This window comes from Balearica regulorum, chromosome 1, assembly GCF_011004875.1.
Source record: "Balearica regulorum gibbericeps isolate bBalReg1 chromosome 1, bBalReg1.pri, whole genome shotgun sequence".
NCBI lineage: Eukaryota > Metazoa > Chordata > Aves > Gruiformes > Gruidae > Balearica > Balearica regulorum.
This window is the reverse complement of record NC_046184.1, coordinates 162,302,490-162,322,413: the sequence shown is the minus strand read 5'-3', so window position 1 is coordinate 162,322,413 and position 19,924 is coordinate 162,302,490. Positions and strand designations below refer to the sequence as shown.

The 19,924-nt window shown below is 38.7% G+C and overlaps 1 protein-coding gene and 1 non-coding gene across 2 annotated transcripts in view; one reads left to right on the top strand and one right to left on the bottom strand.

Moving 5' to 3' along the window:
* GPC6 (glypican 6) overlaps positions 1 to 19,924 on the top strand; it is a 788,777-nt gene that overhangs the window by 552,739 nt on the left and 216,114 nt on the right. Inside the window, exon 4 of the mRNA XM_075741476.1 lies at positions 14,833 to 14,998. Within this exon, the coding sequence (XP_075597591.1) occupies positions 14,833 to 14,998 (166 nt within the window). The remainder of the gene's footprint in view (positions 1 to 14,832; positions 14,999 to 19,924) is intronic.
* On the bottom strand, positions 1,522 to 1,703 carry LOC142600232 (U2 spliceosomal RNA). The gene has a single exon (XR_012833672.1). It is a non-coding gene; the product is annotated as a U2 spliceosomal RNA (small nuclear RNA).

The following is a 19,924-nucleotide window of genomic DNA, read 5'->3' as shown; positions in this document are numbered from 1 at the left end:
ATGTTTAAAGTATCTTCATGCAGGAATTCTGAAAATCAAGTAAGCATAAGGAAATTTACTCTTTCTTTTTCTCTGGAGGCAATCCTTTGAATCCGGGCAGTGTATGGGATGTCCAGGAGACCTTGTACAGCTTTGAACATCACTGCACTTGCCCATGTAAATAAAAACTTGAACCTTGGCAGTTGTCAGCACAGCATCTTTTCCATTCACTATGCTGCTGTTTAGGAAAGAAAACCAGGTATCTTCTACCCTCTAACTTTTCATTAAAAATGTTTCTGCAGCCTTATAAGGCATAGATCTTTAAGAACTAGTATTCTACTTAGGACATTTATATCTAGAGATACTGTCAGAAACAATGTACTCTGCTGAATGGACAGATACAGTGAACTTGTACTTTTTTACTATGGCTTGTGGTACCCAGACCAAAGTTGTCAGATTCAGGATCTGTTCTAATATCCACCTTTAAATACACAGGAAACTATCAAGTTCGTGGCATTTCTCATATCCACTGGAAAATCTGGCATCTCTGTCAAAGGTTTACAGTAGTGCTAACTTCAGAGTGATATCCCTGTTGTCTTCTTCACTGAAGGTGAATGATATTACTGCACTGATGAGGAAATCTCTCCCAACTTGTGAAATACCTTTGTGTTTTGGACATGACTGAGACTTTTCATACTTTTAAAAGGTTTGGAAAGACGTTGTGGTAGTGTAGCTGACAGTTCATCCATACCGTAATGATGAGACATCTTTCAGCAGGCATTATAAATGGATATCTGGCATTGAGAGTGCCTTTATGGTTTGAGCATGTTTATCCTTGTGGTTCTGGAAACTAGACCACTAGGTGGATTATATTGCTGTATATAAATTGTATTCCAGCATGTTTTATAAATCAGGTGGCTTAATCAGATAAAGACAAATGACAATGAAATAGCTTAAATACAAATTTACTGCCAGGTAACCATTATGCACTGGTGTCTTTTACTTTTACTGGATTTTCTGACTTAGCTGGAAGTAATTTCAGTCATTTGCCACTTAAGAGACATGGGTCAAATTGTCATTCAGTCCAATCTGTGTGGTTCTTTCAGGCCTAACGTGAATGGGGGTTCACATCGTATTTAATGTGCTATAGAACATCTTTCACTTTGTTGAAGGAGAACTTGGCATGCTGGGAGAGGTAAAAAAATCTTTGCCCTGGTCTGGCTGCAGGTGTATTCGGGACCAGTTCAGTCCAGAACACAATTAATTCTGTTCTAACTCATTTTGGGAAGTCTGTGAAAGTCTGTTGGGAAGAGTGACACCAGCAGGGACAAGGACGGCCACATTTACAAGCCTTCCCCATATATACTGTGACTCTGACCCAATGTTTCAGGAGTCCTCCATGAAGAGCGTAGCTGCAGTGGCTGCATCAGCCTCATGGAGTACATAGGCTGCACAGATCCAGATTCCACCTAAAAAAAGACCAAAGCACACAGGATGGTTTTATGTGTAGGTATCACATCCTGACATGCAGTCACAATGTGGACATGGTTCCTGGAAGCACTACAGTTTTGGGTTGGTGCATGGAGTGGATGGAGGAAATGGTTACTCCTTCCTGTGCCCTACAAATCCATTTAATATAAAATCTTCAAACTTAGGATGTATCAGATATTAAAGTGATAAGAAAAGGTGATGCATTTCATCTTAGCCAGTGGCTGGGAAGTGCGCATCTGGGACAAGGGCTTCAATGTGTATTGCAGAGCACTTACATCCCACTGAGGATGATATAGTATCAGTGCTTTCAAGGGCTGTTGACAGATCTAAACCATAACACATTAATGAGTCACTTCTGCACTTGAGAAAGTGAGAACTGTAAATCAAGACAATTACAGTAGTTTGTAGTGATAATTGAAATTGTTGGGGTTTAAATTGCTATGGCAAAATGAAAATAATCTTAGGCTACATTTTTCCCCAGTTTAATATCTTCTTTGAATTTTCACATTTATAGATCTGATGCCTTTTAGGTCCTAGTCAGTCCAACACAGAATGCATTTTCTTGCTCAGTTTTGGATAAAGAAAAAAATTTAAACAGTTTACCTGCTGAGAATTTATGAGGAACAAAATATTAAAAGGAATGTTTTCATACGCTTATAGACTCTATTTCTGTTTTGTACATCAACCTAAAATTCATGGTAGATTAAATGAAGATTTAATAGTAAATTTCATATTTAGTCTATCTCTGCATAAAAGGAGAAAACAAATCCGATTGTCAGATATATTTTTATAGTGTAGGTTTTGATCTGCTTCCTGCAAGTGTGAACAAATAACTGGTTTAAACTCGACAATTTATTTTTTTTTTAATGGGTAGTTGCTTATTTCAAACCAATCCTACAATGTCTTTACTTTCCATTAGAATATTTTCCAAAAATTATAGTACCTAAGCTATAATCTTATAATACTCAGTATAATAGAGTCATTTTGCTGCTGCAGTTCACCTTTTGTTAACCATCAGGGAACAAAGCAATGCATCTGATTTTACGATATATGATGTACATGATTTTAGGTTTTGTATGTTTATCTGGACATGAGTGTGAAAGAGGAAGAAAGTTGGATCTTTAACACAGGACTAGTTTGTTTTAATATGACCCAATAAAACATTATCGGAGAAATTATATACTTGACTTCATATCATATACTCATCTACTGCTAGTACTTTGGACCATGTTTTTCTTCAGCACACAAGTCAGAGACAAAACACTGAGAAGAACTCCCTGTTCTTACTTGTAGAGACATTAATTCCCCTAAATGTTCTTAAGTTAATCACTTTCCTATGTTTCTCTCATAGTGACTTGGAAGTAGGACATGCAGACACCAGTGAGGACACCCCTGTTGCTACATTTTGTGTCTATAGGGAAGGGGTTATCAGGAAGGGATTTAAAAGAAAATAAAAGAAAATAATATAATGCTTAAATAATGGGGTGAAGATGCAAATTTACTTTCTACTATGCAGTTCCAAAAGCTGCAAGTGCAATACTCAGCAGAAATGTGGGCACACATCCCATAAACAGGTCATTCCAGACCATAGTCATCATCCCAAGGTGCACTTGAGCATCTGTTAAATATTTTATATATGGTATTTATATTTACAAGTAGCTTTGTGAAAATCTAACAAGCGCATTTGAAAGACCATAAAAGAGGAAATGTTAACATGGAGCGATAAGGTGATCTCACATGATTTGGGCCCACATAATGCAGCGGGCATTTATGGATCGTATAAATAGATGGTGAGCTATTTATAAAGCAACCCTCTGCTTCCGTGCTACCCTGAATATATTGCCAAGACATTGTGTATTGTATTGAGGAGCCTGTGGTTGATTATTAGAACCCAGCAATGTATCTAGCTAGATCCTTGCTGGGATACCTTAAAGATCTGACACCCTTCTTCACTTCAGAAGTCAGGAAAATAGTTTAAGATGTTCCCTTTCGATCTCTGTACTTGCATACGATCCACTCAGACTTTGTTTTACTTTCCTGTAAATTGTGCTCCATCTTGTGCTTCATTCACATCATGAAGTGAAACAGGAGCATAAGCAGAGCATAATATTCTGTTGTGTCCCAGATAACCAACATCTGGCTTTCTACTGGACTGGAGAGTCTTCAGCAAATAGTCAGTCTTTAAAGCAGGCTTTACATTCCTTGCTGAAATGATGACTGTATTTTTGTACCCATCTTGTCTCTGACAAGGTGTGACCAGCTTATTACTAACAATCAGACTAATATTTCATTTCAAGACCCAGCATCCTTTGTTATTTGGCCTTTTGAATTTCATGGAGAAGGACTAAGAATATGGGCAACTTGAAAAAGCATGGTTTGTTTCTAGGGAGATTCCTTTGCTATTTTTTTTCCAAATAGCCCAGGACTACTTATAGGATTTGCCCTTTGAACTCACTTGAAAAATGTTCAATGTAGGACTACGATAAAGCTTATCAAGTAGACAAAGCTATCAACCTTGGAGTTGCCTGCTTCACTATCCCTACAATTTTATTTTTCCCTTTAGTAGAATACCCTCCTTTTAGTACTAGTCCACCCAGTTCCTACCCTTTAGTTGCTCCAGTATGCAGCCCAGACAATTCATCAGTCATGCGGAAAGGAACCTGTAAGGAATCTGCATACCCTTACTTCTATGTCTAGGAGATTGCCATTGTCAACAAATTCAGACAGTGGTCACCTTACTATAAACTTTAAAGTGTCTTTTGCATCATGACTCCATCCATGTTTCTTAGAGCAGGAAAGAGCTGGAATATGTTGGGTCAATCTGTTGTCACTTGTCAGCTCAAATTATTGCATAACTTATCATTGAGCAAGACTGCCAATATTATGTATGCATTTCTTTCTTTCTCATCAGGGCTAATGTGTTCTTGCTGACACCACACAACTAAGACATCCCACAAACCTCCGCACCACTCTGAGCTTCATGCCCTTTTTAAGTCAGTAAAACAGTTCACAGGTCAGTGAACAGCGAACAAGACTTACTTGTGAGTACTTGTGAGTACTTATGACTGATCAGAACAGTTTTGCTGCTAGCTCTCTATTTGAGAGAACTGATTTTCTCCTCAGGTGCTTTTCTGTTTTGCACTGTGAATCACAGATAGGCAGTCAGCAAGACTGCTCTCAGGTATGTAGTCTGCATTTCAAGCTTCTTGGGTGTTGTAAGTAGGACTGATTTGACCATTCTTCACATCATTTTCTTATCCAGATACTGCTGCACAACATGTCTAACTGCTCGATTTGATCATTATCTCCTGCTGTGGCAGTTCTTCTCTTTTTCTGTCTCAACCCTTTCTCAGAGTTTTCCCTCCTGCTTATCTGGGGATTTGATTTCAGATTATCAAGGACCTCCCCTCCTATTTCTGATTTGTACCCAGGTAATACTTAACCTACCTCTCTGCAACATTTTTTTCCTCCCAGTGAGCCCAAAGCCACTTTTGTTTGATGATGCAGAGCCTGGTCTGGCATTTTTTCCTCACCATTCATTCTTAATGCCTCTTTCAACTTGGCTCTTCTGACTGTTCTACAAGGCAACTGCACATCCTTGCTCAGTGACATCCTTCTGCTTTCTAGTTGGAAAAAAAGTAGATTCTTCTTGCTTAACTTCAAACATATGCATGAAGATATTTGCACATGGATTAGTCATTATAGCACCACAAAAGAGAGTAAGCAGCACCCATTTTAGATGCCTGTTTTTAGGTTGAAGTGAATCTGTTTTGTAAGGGACCATAGGTCAGATTTTGATATCTGGGTCTAGTTGAACAAATCATACTAAGGACCTCTTCTAAAATGCTGGACTTTATGGATTTTCTTTTTGCTCTGTAAATTATTTGAAGGAACCAGTTTCAGGGGGGTTTCTGACCCTGTTGCTTGCAGTCACATCCTATTCTATTTTCAGCCCTAGAAAATTCAGCACGCTTTCCTCTTAAACCAAGGCGCTCTTATCTGGTGGAGGCTGTAGACATTTCTACACAAGGCTGCAAGAAATGGGCACACTCCCTTTTAACTGAGATGCACTGGGAAGAAAGCAGAGGAACTACTTTTTATTAAAAGAGTGTCTTAAAGTTTATGTTCCAGAAGAGAAGGTGGGATTTGAAAAGCCTAACAGCGGTGAGATTCCTTCCTTATTTCTGTGAAACAGAAAACTTCTCATCTCATGGGAGTGGAAGGAAGAAATTATTTCAAAGATTTTTCACCTTAGCTTTGCCCTTGAAATGTTGGGAAAATAACAGATGGAATCCATACCTCAAATTATATTTAATGTGGGCTTACTCTAACAACAGATGAGAAAGATAAATATTTTTCCAGAAAATTTGCAGGGCAGATTTTTCAGCTCAGTAGTATCTCATGGGATGTAAACCCCCATATCCTGGAGTATTTTCTCAGCTTGCACTATTTTCAGTCTAAGAAATTCTCATTTTAATCATATTTGTAATGAAACAACATTTTTCCACCCCATTTGTTTGACATCATTGATTATGGCTCTGACAGGTAAAATGGGATTTAAGAAGAACACTTTAATATTTACATCTGAGCGTTCAAACATTTTATTTTGTAAAAACTTAAATTGTAAAAAAATAAAAATAAGATTTGCTTTAAAGCATCACTCAGAAGTGATTCAAGAGATTAAAAAAAATAGCTTTACACAAAATATCCTTGTGACTGCAGCTTTTCAAGTGGTTTTCTAAATTTGGGGTTTCAGTATTCAGATAATCTGATAAGTAATTTTCCTAGTTTCCTAAAAATAGGAGAAGCTATTCTTTTCCTCTGTAAATAGAGGTTCAGTCTCACCCAAGTAAACATCTGAACATTTTGTCCTTGTGGTTTTTTGCCCTTGACTTCTGTGGGAAAATTGTGAAATTCCACAATTCATCTCTCCAACAATGATTTATTTTTTGATGTGCAACCTCCTGATGTAATCACTTAGAGACCTGCAGCCCTTACTTTCCTACAGCCATTTTCAGAATTATGTGTCCTGATAATTTAGGCAAATCACAGATGAGAGTGATACTTCTGAGCAGTGTTGAAAAATTCTGGTGCATAACTTTTAGGGTTTTATCCATCTAAATACCTTTAAAAATTGCTTGTGATGTTTCATTTTTTTCATCTGTAAAATGGAGGAGCAATATTTGTCCGTATTCCAGAACTATACACACACCGGAACACAACTATAGACATACTGAGATGATCAAATAATATGAAGAATACCTCAAATTTTTATACATGATGGAAAGTTGCCATATTTCTCATTATTTCAAAATCATAACTAATGGAAAAGGACATCTCAGTTGGGTAAGAACAATGGCTAAATATTCCTCTTCTTTTAGAAAAAAATAAGGTGGTTCCTCTGAGTCGCAGTGGGGTAAGTGCTTAATGCCATCCAGAGGGACCTTGACAGGCTGGAGAGGTGGGCCTGTGCAAACCGCATGAAGTTCAACAAGGCCAAGTGCAAGGTCCTGCACGTGGGTCAGCGCAGTCCCAAGCACAAAGACAGGCTGGGCAGAGAATGGATTGAGAGCAGCCCTGAGGAGAAGGACTTGGGGGTATTGATTGATGAGAAGCTCAACATGACCCGGCAGTGTGCGCTTGCAGCCCAGAAAGCCAACTGTGTCCTGGGCTGCATCAAAAGAGGTGTGACCAGCAGGTCGAGGGAGGTGATCCTGCCCCTCTACTCCGCTCTCCTGAGACCCCACCTGGAGTACTGCATCCAGCTCTGGGGGCCCCAGTACAGGAGAGACATGGAGCTGTTGGAGAGAGTCCAGAGGAGGGCCATGAAGCTGATCAGAGGGCTGGAGCACCTGTCCTGCAAAGACAGGCTGAGAGAGTTGGGGTTGTTCAGCCTGGAGAAGAGAAGGCTCCAGGGAGACCTTATAGCAGCCTTCCAGTACCTGAAGGGGCCTACAGGAAAGCTGGAGAGGGACTGTTTACAAGGGCATGGAGTGACTGGACAAGGGGGAATGGCTTTAAGCTGAAGCAGGGTCGATTTAGATTAGATACTAGGAAGAAATTCTTTACTGTGAGGGTGGTGAGGCACTGGAACAGGTTGCCCAGAGAAGCTGTGGATGCCCCCTCCCTGGCAGTGTTCAAGGCCAGGTTGGATGGGGCTTTGGGCAACGTGGTCTAGTGGAGGGTGTCCCTGCCCATGGCAGGGGGGTTGGAACTAGATGATCTTTGAGGTCCCTTCCAATCCAAACTATTCTGTGATTCTATGAATGCTGCAGAGTTTGTATGAGATAGTAAATGTATAATTTCTTTTTTACATTATAAAACTTTTCTAGGGTTCAACTATATTGCTTTAAAATTGTTTCTAATAGTTTAATGAGCATATTGAACTATAAATTATATATTTTCTAGAAAAATATTTTATTGGAAATGAAAATATTAGCATTAAATTTACCATGTTTTATCTCATCACATTCTTGAGATATGCTATCCCATAATTGTGGGATCTTGCAGCTGTTTAACTGACTGTAGTGTTTTGCTTTTATTTTGGTATAATGCAAGCACAAAGTCAAAGACAATAGTACAAAGCTGTAGTACTCAAACCAGGTCTGCTACTTTTCAGTCATCTGGGATGCTATGAATTGTTAAAAAGATAGCTATTTTTATCTTTAGGAGGTTTCTATTAGACTAGACTTCTGGTTGATACAAGCAAGTATTCTCAAATTGACCTTCTACAACATAAATTCCCAAATGAGTATGGCTGATGCAGTATTTCCATTTTTATATCAGATTGTGCTATAAAAGCAGTGAACTGAGATGTTAGCATCTAAGAGCCAGACTGAAACAATGAGAAATACTTCAATAAAGCATTCAAATATCTTATGAATATTTCTATGTAGTTCTAATTAGGTACACATAGACATATTTTCAGCTTAAATCTGCTGAAAATAACTTTCTTGATATCTAGATTATTAAATGAAATCAGCAGTAACACAGTGCTTATTAAAATAGTCAAAATATGGACAAGGAGAAAAATGATCCAACAGTGAGCAAATCTTGTTTGAGGAAAAGAAAGAGCAAAAGGAAGAAAAACATCATTGCCAGCTAAGTTTTACCACTTTCTCCTGTATTAAAAATAAACAACAGCAACAAAAATCAATAGGGAGTAATTCTAACAAGTTGAGAAGACAGTGTCAAAGATCTATGACGAAAAGTAGTGAGGGATTGGACTGAAGTTTAGCCTTTGTGCTGAAGTTAATTAAAGATGAAAGGAAAGAAAAAAGGACCTGTAGCTCTTAAGATGGTGATTCAAAGGTTTGTGGCAATCCTGTGTACCTTATAAAGTGTATGTCGTGATACATCTCAGTCTGATCCCAGTTACATCACTATTACAATGGGTTTATTACCATTTCATGAGATCAGAAATGATGTTTTTGTGCTTTGGAAAAGTTTCCTCAGTTCTAGCAGGTTAAATGAAATAATCATCAATTCTTAATTAAAAGTTTTTCTTCTTGCTTTTCCTCTGAAATCACAAGCATGAATTTCTAGTCCTTATGTCCCATTTGTTTTTAAATGTAATTTTGAATAGAAATAATAGAATTATACTGTGGAGTTTTTTGGACAGGAAGTGCTAGAATTGGGCTACAGATATATTAACTTTTTTGTGGAAGAATGTGGGGGAACTGCTACTCTTAGTGAAGTTTGCTTTTCTCTTGGAGTTGGTTGAGACATGCCAATTTATTCAAGAGCAAACTCTGACCTGGCCACTTACATAAGAATTTTATTATTATTGCCCTAGTCCTCTTTGAAACTCTTGAGATAATTAGGCTATGAACAAAATTATGCTTGGAAATTTAGCTCATTTTTCCATCATTAAGTTGTAGATGGACTACACAGAGATCCAAAAAGTGACTTAAGGATGTCAGTGCCCCGGTTTCTCAGACAGTAGATCATGCCTGCACAGGACACAACATCAGCTTGCTGAGTGGGGAGCTGGATGATTTAACCAACATACAAGTGCTAAAGACAGGGATTCATTTCAAAACTCTCTCCAATTATGGATCATTTACATTGCAGGAACATATCTCACCCTCTTGTATAAAGCAAAGCATTTCATACCTCGTGTTGAACACCAAATGGGAAGGAAGTACAAGTTTCCACCTTTTATCCAGCATCCTGGCTGTTAATGCATTCGTAAAGCTCGTGAGAAATAAAATGCAATCCTCTTCTTCCCAGGCTATGGGTTGTTCTAGCATAGAGGCATTTTAAGAGTGTCTACTTCCTGGGCCAGTTGGCTAGAAACGGACTGGTTCCTCCAAGCAGTGCCCCGCAAGGTCTTCATGCTAAGGAGTGATTCCATGTGATTCCAAATGGGATCAGTTCCTTTGGGTGGATAGGAAATGTAGGAAATAGTTGTCCCCCCTGTTGTGGTCTCTGGGGTGGCACTCAGTTTTGATTAATTTTGCTCTTATTTGACAGATTTTATTATATGCCAAGAAATGACAGGATCTAGACCTAAGTTTGGCTTTATGCTGTGAGTTCAGGTACATTCAATATTACTTTGGAAGAGCACCCCTACTCTATTACCAGACAACAAATACCAGCTACTTCCTTAAGAAATCTCCTATAAATACAAGTAGAGAATCTGCATGTCAGTGCATTTGATCCTTGTAAAGGTGACCAGTTGTTTAATCAGTTTGTCTGATTCGTATCAGAAAAAAGATTTATTGTGTGTACCTGACAAAGCCAAGGCTTTTGATTATAAAAACAGGTCAAATACATAACAAAGCAGTCTTTGCAAATGCAGTGTTACAGGAGAGTACAATTTCATGGCTTTTACCCAAAGAAGTTCTCTCCTCAATTATTTATATTTGCAAGTTCATCCTTGCAAAATCTGTCTTCTAGATGAAATAATATTCCTCCTAGAATTTCTGAAGGGGTAAAACAAGTGTTCAGTAATGAAGCCCTTAAGAATCTTGCTTTTGGGGTTTTTTGCATGTATGCAAAAACATACATTTAAATAAAGCTGAAGCCATCAGAAAATGTTACAAAAAGCAGTAACGTAACATGTCTTGCAGCTACCGGGCTCAGTCAAAGCTCAGAAAGGCACTTTTCTGATGTGCTGCATTCCATGTATGCTTATACTAAAATGAAGATGTCCTAGTCAGTCAGGGAGACAGCATGATACAATTAATGACTCCTCTATAGCAGTTTCCATTCAAAGTGATGTGATTGATTTATAATAAATTATTTACACAAGGAGTAGTTATTTCTAAACTTTGAAGTCTATGCAAATTTCTCTGCTGTGATTAGCATATAGCCAATTGCAATGTATTTTAAAAGATAAAAAAGAAAAAAGCCCAAGCCGCATCCATCCACAAATGTTAGTTAAATAAGAACCATTAAAACTCCTGAGCTGAGGAACAGCTCTTCTCAGCAAATGCAGGTTTTGAATACTATTGAATGAAATTACTATCTGCTTTTTGACTGGTCTGCAGAAAAGTGTTATTAGGTGTGAGAGACTCTGAATATTTTCTTTTAAGATGAAAATGAGAAATGGGTTTTGAAAATACATTTCATAGAATTTGCCAGCAGCAAGTAGCAAGCCAATTATAGGTGGTTGAAAATCAACTTTCTGTGATAATCTCCAGGTTTCATGTGTTCATATCTTTTTGAAATATTCACACTCCAAGATGAATATTTTTTATGTTTGTTTTTTTCCTCAGATTTCAGAATGCTAGAGCAAAATTTGATTATTTTTTGCATGAAAGATAGTTCAGCTGTTGTTGAGGGAGGAAAAAGTCCTGGCTGTATTCTCTGAAAATAAAGGCACAGAAAAAACAGCTGAAGCTGAGAACTGAAACTTGACTGCTCACTGAAGGCTGGATTCACAAAGGCACTTAATTGCTGTAACACACCATTTAACTTTTAGCCTTCAGACTTCCCAAGTAGCTGAGTTCCTTTAATGTTTCCCTGTGCCACACGTGGGAAGGGTTGGTCACCTAAAGGTGCATCAGTACTGCAAAGTGACAGGGGAATATGGAACAAGCTTGAGAACAGGACTCGTCGTGTGCTCAGGTCACAGCTTAAATTGTTAGCCCCCCTCCTGCACGTGTATTGGACCTCTCCATCTGCTCTCTCCATGCAGTGCCTGTGCCTGTGTCCTCTGTTTGGAGGACAGAGACTGCCTGCAGAAAGTTGCATGAAGATACCTGTCGTGTTTTGGTGCCCTCCCTTCTTTCCAACACTAACCAAAGTGTATTCTATCAAACGTGACCTCCTGTCTCACTTCAAAATATGCAACATTATATTTAGCTTCCTTTTACTCCACTGCCTGCAGTACTGCCTCCTATCATTCCAAACACTTTGAGCTGAAAAATAACCACACAAAATATCTATTATGTATTTTAGTTACTCTGGCATCAGGTGGGACCCAGAGGAGATGTAGTGCCAAATACTACGTAGTGGTACGGGATGTGACCGGTTTGGAGCAGGAGGTGCTAGCAGTACAATGTGAATGTAAGCCAGTCCCTGCCACGTGGCCTCAAGGACAGCAAGTGATCTGCGCTTGTGTTTTATTTCACCAGCACAGCGTCTTCTGAAACAGAGGTGTGCAACATCCAGCTTGATCAGCAAGGAGCTGCTTGTGTTGGTCTTTGTCAGAGGCTGCTATAGATATGTCAGAGGCTTCTGTAGAAACTTTCTCCGTCTGCTTTCTGTTTGTAGTCACGGCTTGGCCTCTTATCTTAAAAAGTATATTACTTCTCTCTAGACAAAAGCAGGGCACCTTCCTTTCTTGTAAAATTCTGTTGATTTATTTAAATATAATATAAAGGCAGGGACCGTCTTCTCTCCTTTAGCTATGCTTTTCAAGAATGAAATTGTCGTGAAGTTTTTGTCCAAGGTCAAGATCTTATAGGTGTATGTGCTGTCCCACTGGGCTGAGGAAGGTGCAGATGGGACATGTGGATTCCAACTGAACTAAGGGGTCAACCAGGTGCTGACAACTTTGCATTGACAAGACATCTGGGCCTGGGAAGAAGCATAATTTTAAACATGAAAGGAACTTTGCTAATAAAACTCTCAGCACCCACAGACAGAAATATCTCTGGCGTTAAGCAGCAATTTCAAAGTAATTTTGAAGATTCCATTGCTGACCATAAGTATACGCATTCTGCTTACATCCTGCTTTTGGTGCTAATCTTTTTGTAAAAATGAGCCTGTTCTAGGTTTGGAGGTATAAAGATAAAACAGTTGGATAAGTGACTCTAAAAAGTAGTTCTGAGCAGTGGAAATAATGCAGTCCAGCTTTCCTTGCATTTGGATTTTCTGCTGTTTAATAAGGTGAAAGTTCCCCCTGGTGCTTTTTTAACCTGTGGGTCATTCACAGCATCATTCCTCCACGTGGATTCTTTGAAATCTGTGAGGAACTGACCTCATGCTTCAGCCTTTTCCTCAATAAAGGAAGTAATAGAGCCTCTCTCCTTTTCTTCTCCCAGCTGTCTATTTTCAAAAAACTTGTAGGATCTTAATGTACTGACACCTGAAGTCCTCAGTCAAATTTGATTGAAATTGGCTGATGGTTCAAAAGCTATTGGAAAAGGATGCATAATACCTTCACACACACCATCAGAGTGTTATGCTAGTAAAGTGCATTTCCCTAGAAAATGAAGGCAAAAATCACTTCTGAGCATACTCAGAAGCATCTACTATAACTCTTTAACAGAGCCCTTTTCATGTAAAAATGTCCAGTATGTTCAGCATAGTTCTCTAAAAGTCAGTGATTTAACAGCAAAAAGGGAGAAAGAAATTCCAGAGAAAAAGAAGTGCCATTTTAGTACAATCCTGATAATACAAACCACGTCAGACAGTTTAGCACATACTGTTACAGTGCAAAGTCAGATTCATGCTTTCAGCACAAGTTACCATGAATATAGAAAAACAATTTAATCCCTTAAAATTCATATTAGAAGTGTTGCATTTATTCATAAACCAACAGAATGAGTGAAAGGAAAGCCATTGCTTTGCACTCTCCTGTCCAGGAATTTTGAAATCACTGAGGAACCCGTAGCCCTTTGTCATCGCTCTGGATTGTCACTCTGGCACGAGAAACTTACGGTCCGCTGCACCATGACAAGAACGCTCTTGCAAATAGTACCTAACATGCACTGTTAATCCAAGATAGAATTTCTGGCCTGGAAACGTACATTGCAGTGGTACATACAATTTTTAAAGTCTGAGATGAAACAATTAAATATGTAAATGTGACCAATTTGTGCGGTTTAAATTTAGATATGGACGATTCAGTGGATGTCCTCCAGAAGATGATTTATCCTACCTTTCAAGAGGTGGGATAAAGAAGCGACCCAAAAAGGATCTATTTCTCTCCATTGAACATGGAAGGCACATTGGTGAATAGATGCCCAGGATTTTGATAACTAAAAAAGATGAGGTGAAGGATCATCAGAAATAATGGAGAAGCCTCATGCACAAACCTTTCCCTAACCTCCATGCTCCCTCTCCAGGAAACCCATACTTTTCTAGTGCAAACCGTAACATATATCACTAAACATTTATATCTCCACACTTCCTTCTGTCAGCCGTGCCCAGTATTAATGACTTTGACTGAAAATCCTAAACTCATTGGGTGTCTTTCCATTGACTCTGGTGGCTGTTATAAGTTCACCATGTGCAGCCATGCTGTGCCATGCTGATATGTAAATTGAAATGCATTAGACTGTTGTCTATAATACTTTTAGTCACTGGAGATGTTGAAAGCATACAAAAAAATACTCCATCTGATCTCTTTACAAAGTTGTCTGAGAAGACAGAAGGGTATTTTCCTCTGAAAGAAAGGAATGAAATCCCTTTGTCATGGTGCAGTTCTGAATAATTTTATAGAAATCGTCAAGATTATCCTGGATTTACTGTGCTTTAATAAATAGGAGAATTTGATCCAGTGACAGTGTGACTGACAGTTCTAGCTTAAGTAAGAAGAGCGTGGGGTCTCCTCAGGATCCTCCATGTCAGGATCAGTCAGTTACCATCCAGCTGATTCCCTGGATGTTTTTGCTTCACTTTCCAATAGATTTTGTGTGGGAGGGCTGGGGAGGCAAGCACTGCCATCAGTAGGGGAGTGTTGATTTTTGCATTCCTGAAAATCACTGCTGGCTGTGCTAAATGAAGATAATTGGCAGGAACCGATTAGTTTCATAGGAGGGTGTTATTAAGGGTTGAGTTCTTTTCACAAATTGCCCCTTCTGCACTTATTGCTTGAGAGGCATAATCTCAGCGATCCCGAAATTCACAGAACAGGAGATTGATTTCCTCCTTTTTCTTTTTCTTTCCCCCCCTTAAACTCTGCAGGTCAGTCCCACCCCAGGGTGCATCCGGGCGTTAATGAAGATGTTGTACTGCCCTTACTGCAGAGGACTTCCCACTGTGAAACCTTGCAACAACTATTGCCTCAATGTAATGAAGGGCTGCCTAGCAAATCAGGCTGATTTGGATACTGAGTGGAATCTGTTCATAGGTAAGAAGAGTTTAAATATTAGTGGAAGGAAATGCTGGTAATAGCAAACATCTGCAGAGTTTTGTGAGGTTAGAAGACATTGTTGGTCAATATTTGCAATGAAGCAACTGCAGATGTACCTCACCTACTAATTGACCTTCCTGGCTTGCAGTAATGACTCTTCCCCCGTGCCGAAGCCACTCACATTTTGTATTTCATATTTCAAAAGTAATGATGTGGTGTTACGGCTTCTGAACTGAATTATTACATGATATGTGAAATTTTGAGAAAGCTTTGGTTGAGGATTTGATAATAAGCTTGACATGGCAGAAATAGTATGCATTACAATTGAAAACTAGGCTCTCACAAGCTGAGAAAATAATACCATTGTATAGCATCCAGTCAACATAAATCACAACAGCTGCTGTTCTTAATTCTGGTAGTATCTAAGCAAAGAACTTAAAAGGTTACATACATAAGAAACTACTAATTCCTTGATCTTGATTAGAAAATGTTAATGTCTCCTTTTCAGTGTGCTGAACAGAAAGTACCAAACATGCAATCAAAATGTTAGAATGGAGCATAGAATATGTATTTAAGGAAAACTGCTATTACAGTTTTATTCACATAATTCTTCACTCAAGTAAACTAAGAGAAAACAAGAAAGAAAAAAAAAAACAAACAAACAAGAAAGAAATCTCCTTTAAACAGACATCCAGATCTCCTGTAGGCAAAAAAAAACCCCAAAACCTCGCAGAAGAGTAACATTTAACAAGAAGTAAAAGCTTCAGGATAGGATGAGGAATTACACAAGGCTAATGATAATATAGAAAGAACAGAAACAGCTAGTTACACCAGTCACTAATGAGCATCATAGCCCAAACTGGATTTCAGGAAAATAAAAGCAGCTGGAAAACATGCTTTATTGCAACCAAAGAAATGAAATGTTATTTTCTACTTTTGGAAAGACAAAATATGAGCAATCTCATTTTGCTTAATTTCAAACCCCACTGACCAATGTGACTTTGAAAATTTGACTCTGACTCATTTGTGGATTTTCACTTTACTCAGCACAGAGGTGGTGCAAGATGGATAGGGAGAAGAAAACAGGATGAAAAATGAATCAGAGTATGAAAAGGGGGAGGGAGGGGGAAAGCGTTGAGTACGCTATAAAAATAGCAGGAGCCAAAAATGCAAAGAACAATAATAAACAAATGATGCAAATAAACATGCCTTCTCAGTCCCTTGTACTGGTTAAAGGAGCTGACATCGGAAGCAGTGCTGTACCCGTGGGACTACTGGTGTGAAAAGAAGTCAGTTCATCATCAGAAAGCTAAGTAGGAACTGATGGGAAAACAATGCCAACCTGTTAAAGACATTGCATAAACTACTTTCCCTTTGTCATTAAAGAGACAAGAGCTGAATTGTCACTAATTCTGATCAAAGAAAATAATATAGGCTTTGAGGAAAAAAAAAATAACTAAAATAAACAACAGCGTTTTTACTGAGGCACGCATCTGTGCAAATCAAAAGCTGGAAGGTAAGATTTCAGGTCTTAAGAGAAAATTTCCTTTTCTGGTGCTTTAAATTCAGTAAGAGTGCTGGGCAGGGTGAGGTATGTGTTGGAAAGTGTGGAAATGCTTACAGATTCAGACTTTCGGAGCCTTTGATGCAAAGCACTTGTCTTCATCAATGTCTCTCAGATTTTGATTGTTTCTGCTCTCAGAAAAGAGAAACTGCATGGAAGCTTGTACATTATGTTAAAACATAGTGCTAATTTATTAAATACTATGTAATACACTGTGTGCTTCCTTAAAGGAAAGCAGGCTGCTATGCAATTATCCCTTCAAGTCAGTGATGAGAAGGCAATATCAAGAACAAATACATCAAGACATATTTCGTCTTTCTTCTACTTCCCCTCTACAACTTGATAGGGAAGGGAATAGAGAAGGAGAGACAGAGATTTTCCTGTGTTTGGAAAAGGTATTATGTTTTATCCCATTTTTGAGGCCTCTGACAGCTTTGCTGAAGATGACGGTCCTTAGTCCTTCCTTTATGAAAGACCGAAATGCGGCAAGTTGTCTCTGTCTCTGACAGCTGTCAGAGGCTTTCTAATAACACATGCAATTCCCTTAGTACTAAACACAACAAAACTTCTACTCACTGAATTAAAACGAACGGCAGCACTTTACAGCACCGCTGAGCTATGAAAGATTGGAAATTATGCATGAGCAGTTTTTACCCCCATTCTGATACCAGGAACCATGCATAGGAAAAAAGAAAAAAGATAATTTTGTGCACTAACAGTCGCTGCGTAGGCAGGAATCCCAAATGTTAGTGCATATTCATACACAACATGATAGTTTTGCTTAGCTCATAATCTGTGTATGGCAAGGCTGTTTTGGCAAAAGTGGGTACTAGGAGAAAACTCTCAGATGTGTTTGTCAGTAACTAAGCAAATACTGCAGTTTGGACTGCATGTTCTGGTATTGTTCTGTAGTTACTGTAATCATCCAGCAACACCCAAGATCTACAAGTGGGGAGGAGCAGAGGAAAGTAAATGGGCTCTCTGACAACAGGATGTGTTAGATGTTCCACCTAGTTTATAAATATAAAAGTCAGGACTGAAATCACATTTATATAGCACTAATAAATCTTGCATCTACTTTCAAAGCTAGGGAGAGTGGGACAGCTTCCCCTAAACATCTGGTGCTTTCCAAGATTTTATAGACTGTGAAAATTGGTAAGAGGTGAAACAGCTGCAGCAGCATGACACATGGTTTATTATATTTTTCCTGTTTGTGTCACCTTAAGGTCTGTGTCCTTTTTGTGTAACATTTCATTATAGGCTTTTTGTATTTTGTTGCTTTCATTATTGTACAATAAAAGCCAAATGTAGCACATCTCATTCTAGCAGAATTTTGCCTGAGAAGACAGTCTTTAATAATTATTTTATAATTATAGAACTATAATGAATAAATGCTTCTTCCAGGTATCTATATAAAATATTTAAGAGGTATTTAAAAGTAAACAAGCCACACTGACTTTGAAAATGTGTGTTTTGACAAAGCTTGCTTCTGATATTTTGCCTGTTAGTTACCCCTCATAATCTCCTTTGCACCAGTCTCTAGCAAACTTAGCAAATGCAAGATAAAAAGAATTAAGTAGAGAAACTGTACTGCTGAGGAAGGAGATTGCCTCAGGGGAGGAGCTGACTGATTCTGTGGAATGGCGAAAAGGGGATTTTTCTCTGTCTCATGCCCCAACAGATAGTCAAAATTATGCTTCTCTCCATGGAGCTATACCAATTAACAGTGATAAGGATCAGGGATCCCACTGTTCATCCTATCACGGAAACACAGAAGAGACGGAGAAAGCTATTCCCACTTACAAGATTCAAACCCTACCTGTCTTAGGGAATTACACTCAATTTTAGCAATACTGTTACTCCTCTTTCTCTAGCTACCCTGTATTTCAGTCCCTGTTTCTATCTTGAGATTCTTTGACTTTCCCTAACATTAGCTTTCTCTATAATTGATCATTTATTTCCCTTTAACTGCTCTTTTTCTTAAGCAGGAATGTCAGTCAAGGAATGAGCTCCTCTCAGTGGGCACCACACTTTTTCTTGGTGCCCTCATTCAGCTTCAGAATCAACACCTGCAAAAAGATGATTTCCATGAAAGCAAGTGCATCTCATTCTGACCAGTGCCTCATCCACATGTCCAGGATGGCAAAATGTCTATAACTTATTTGGGTTTTGTAAGATTTCTTTCATAAGTAGCAGCGGGATTAACTTTCTGTCTTGAGAGAAAAGTCTAGATGATACTAAATCTGAATGTTAAGCAAGATTGTGAGCCAAATATGGTAGTCCTTACTTAAATAATTCAGAAAAACAGAAGAGTTAAAATCCAGTTAGTTGCTTTAATCACAGCAGTGACTGTCCCTGGACTTTTTTTGTGGACATCTAAAGTAAATCATAAATGTTTTGTTGCTGTATTTAGTGACAAAGTGTACACTAGTGTAGTGCCTGTGTAGTAGCAGCGTAGTCCGTGGATTGCTTTGCTGCAATCCATGGAGGTTTGCCACTGCATGGCTATTTATAGCAGCAGAAATTACAAGTAATTTTTTTTTTCTAGGAATTATTCAATGGTAAATCAGACACACCTTGACCTTATTCACGTGTTTTATTAGGTGGGTGACTGCAGAAAACACCTCAGAAGTTGTGCAGTAACAGAGATGTGCAAACGACTGATTCTGACAGCTCAGGATCGCATCCCTCTCTGAAGAGGAGCCAAAGGTCTCCTGCACTAGTTCATGCCCATGCCTGTCCTGCTCTGGCTGGAGAGCAAGTGGCTTTGCTAGCAGTGCATTCAGTATTTGACAAGCTCTGTAGCGTAGCAAGGCAGATCAGCATGTGGTGTGTTCACACTGTAGTACTCAAGGCCAGCAAAGCTCAGAGAGCCACAGCCACCTCTTACTGCTACCGCCCCGCTAGACTTCAGCCACAGGAGAAAATCATATCTGCAAGGTTTCAGCAAAAGCTTCTCCTTCCAGTCTTTAAGTTATTTCACTTACTGTCATTACAGCAGCTCTGCAATACTAATAAACTTCCTTGTTATCGTGCATTAAGAATCCCTCTTTTTTTCTTCCCATCGGTATGACTCAGACACTTACCTTAAGGGACCTCCTGAGGTAGAGCATACCACGCAGTCTCACTTACAGCAACTAGATCATTTTAAGTAAAACTCCCCATCAAAACCTTAACTACTCTACTCCTAATGAAAGCTTTAGAGTGATGAAAATATGCAATCAGTTTTATTAACCGCTTACAAAAGCCCTCAGGACTCTGTGTTTTCTCTGTTCTGTGTGCAAATACAAGGATAAACATTTTCCTTTTAATCCTTCAAGAGACCAGCTAGATTTGTCTTTTTTTAATGGCTTATTACA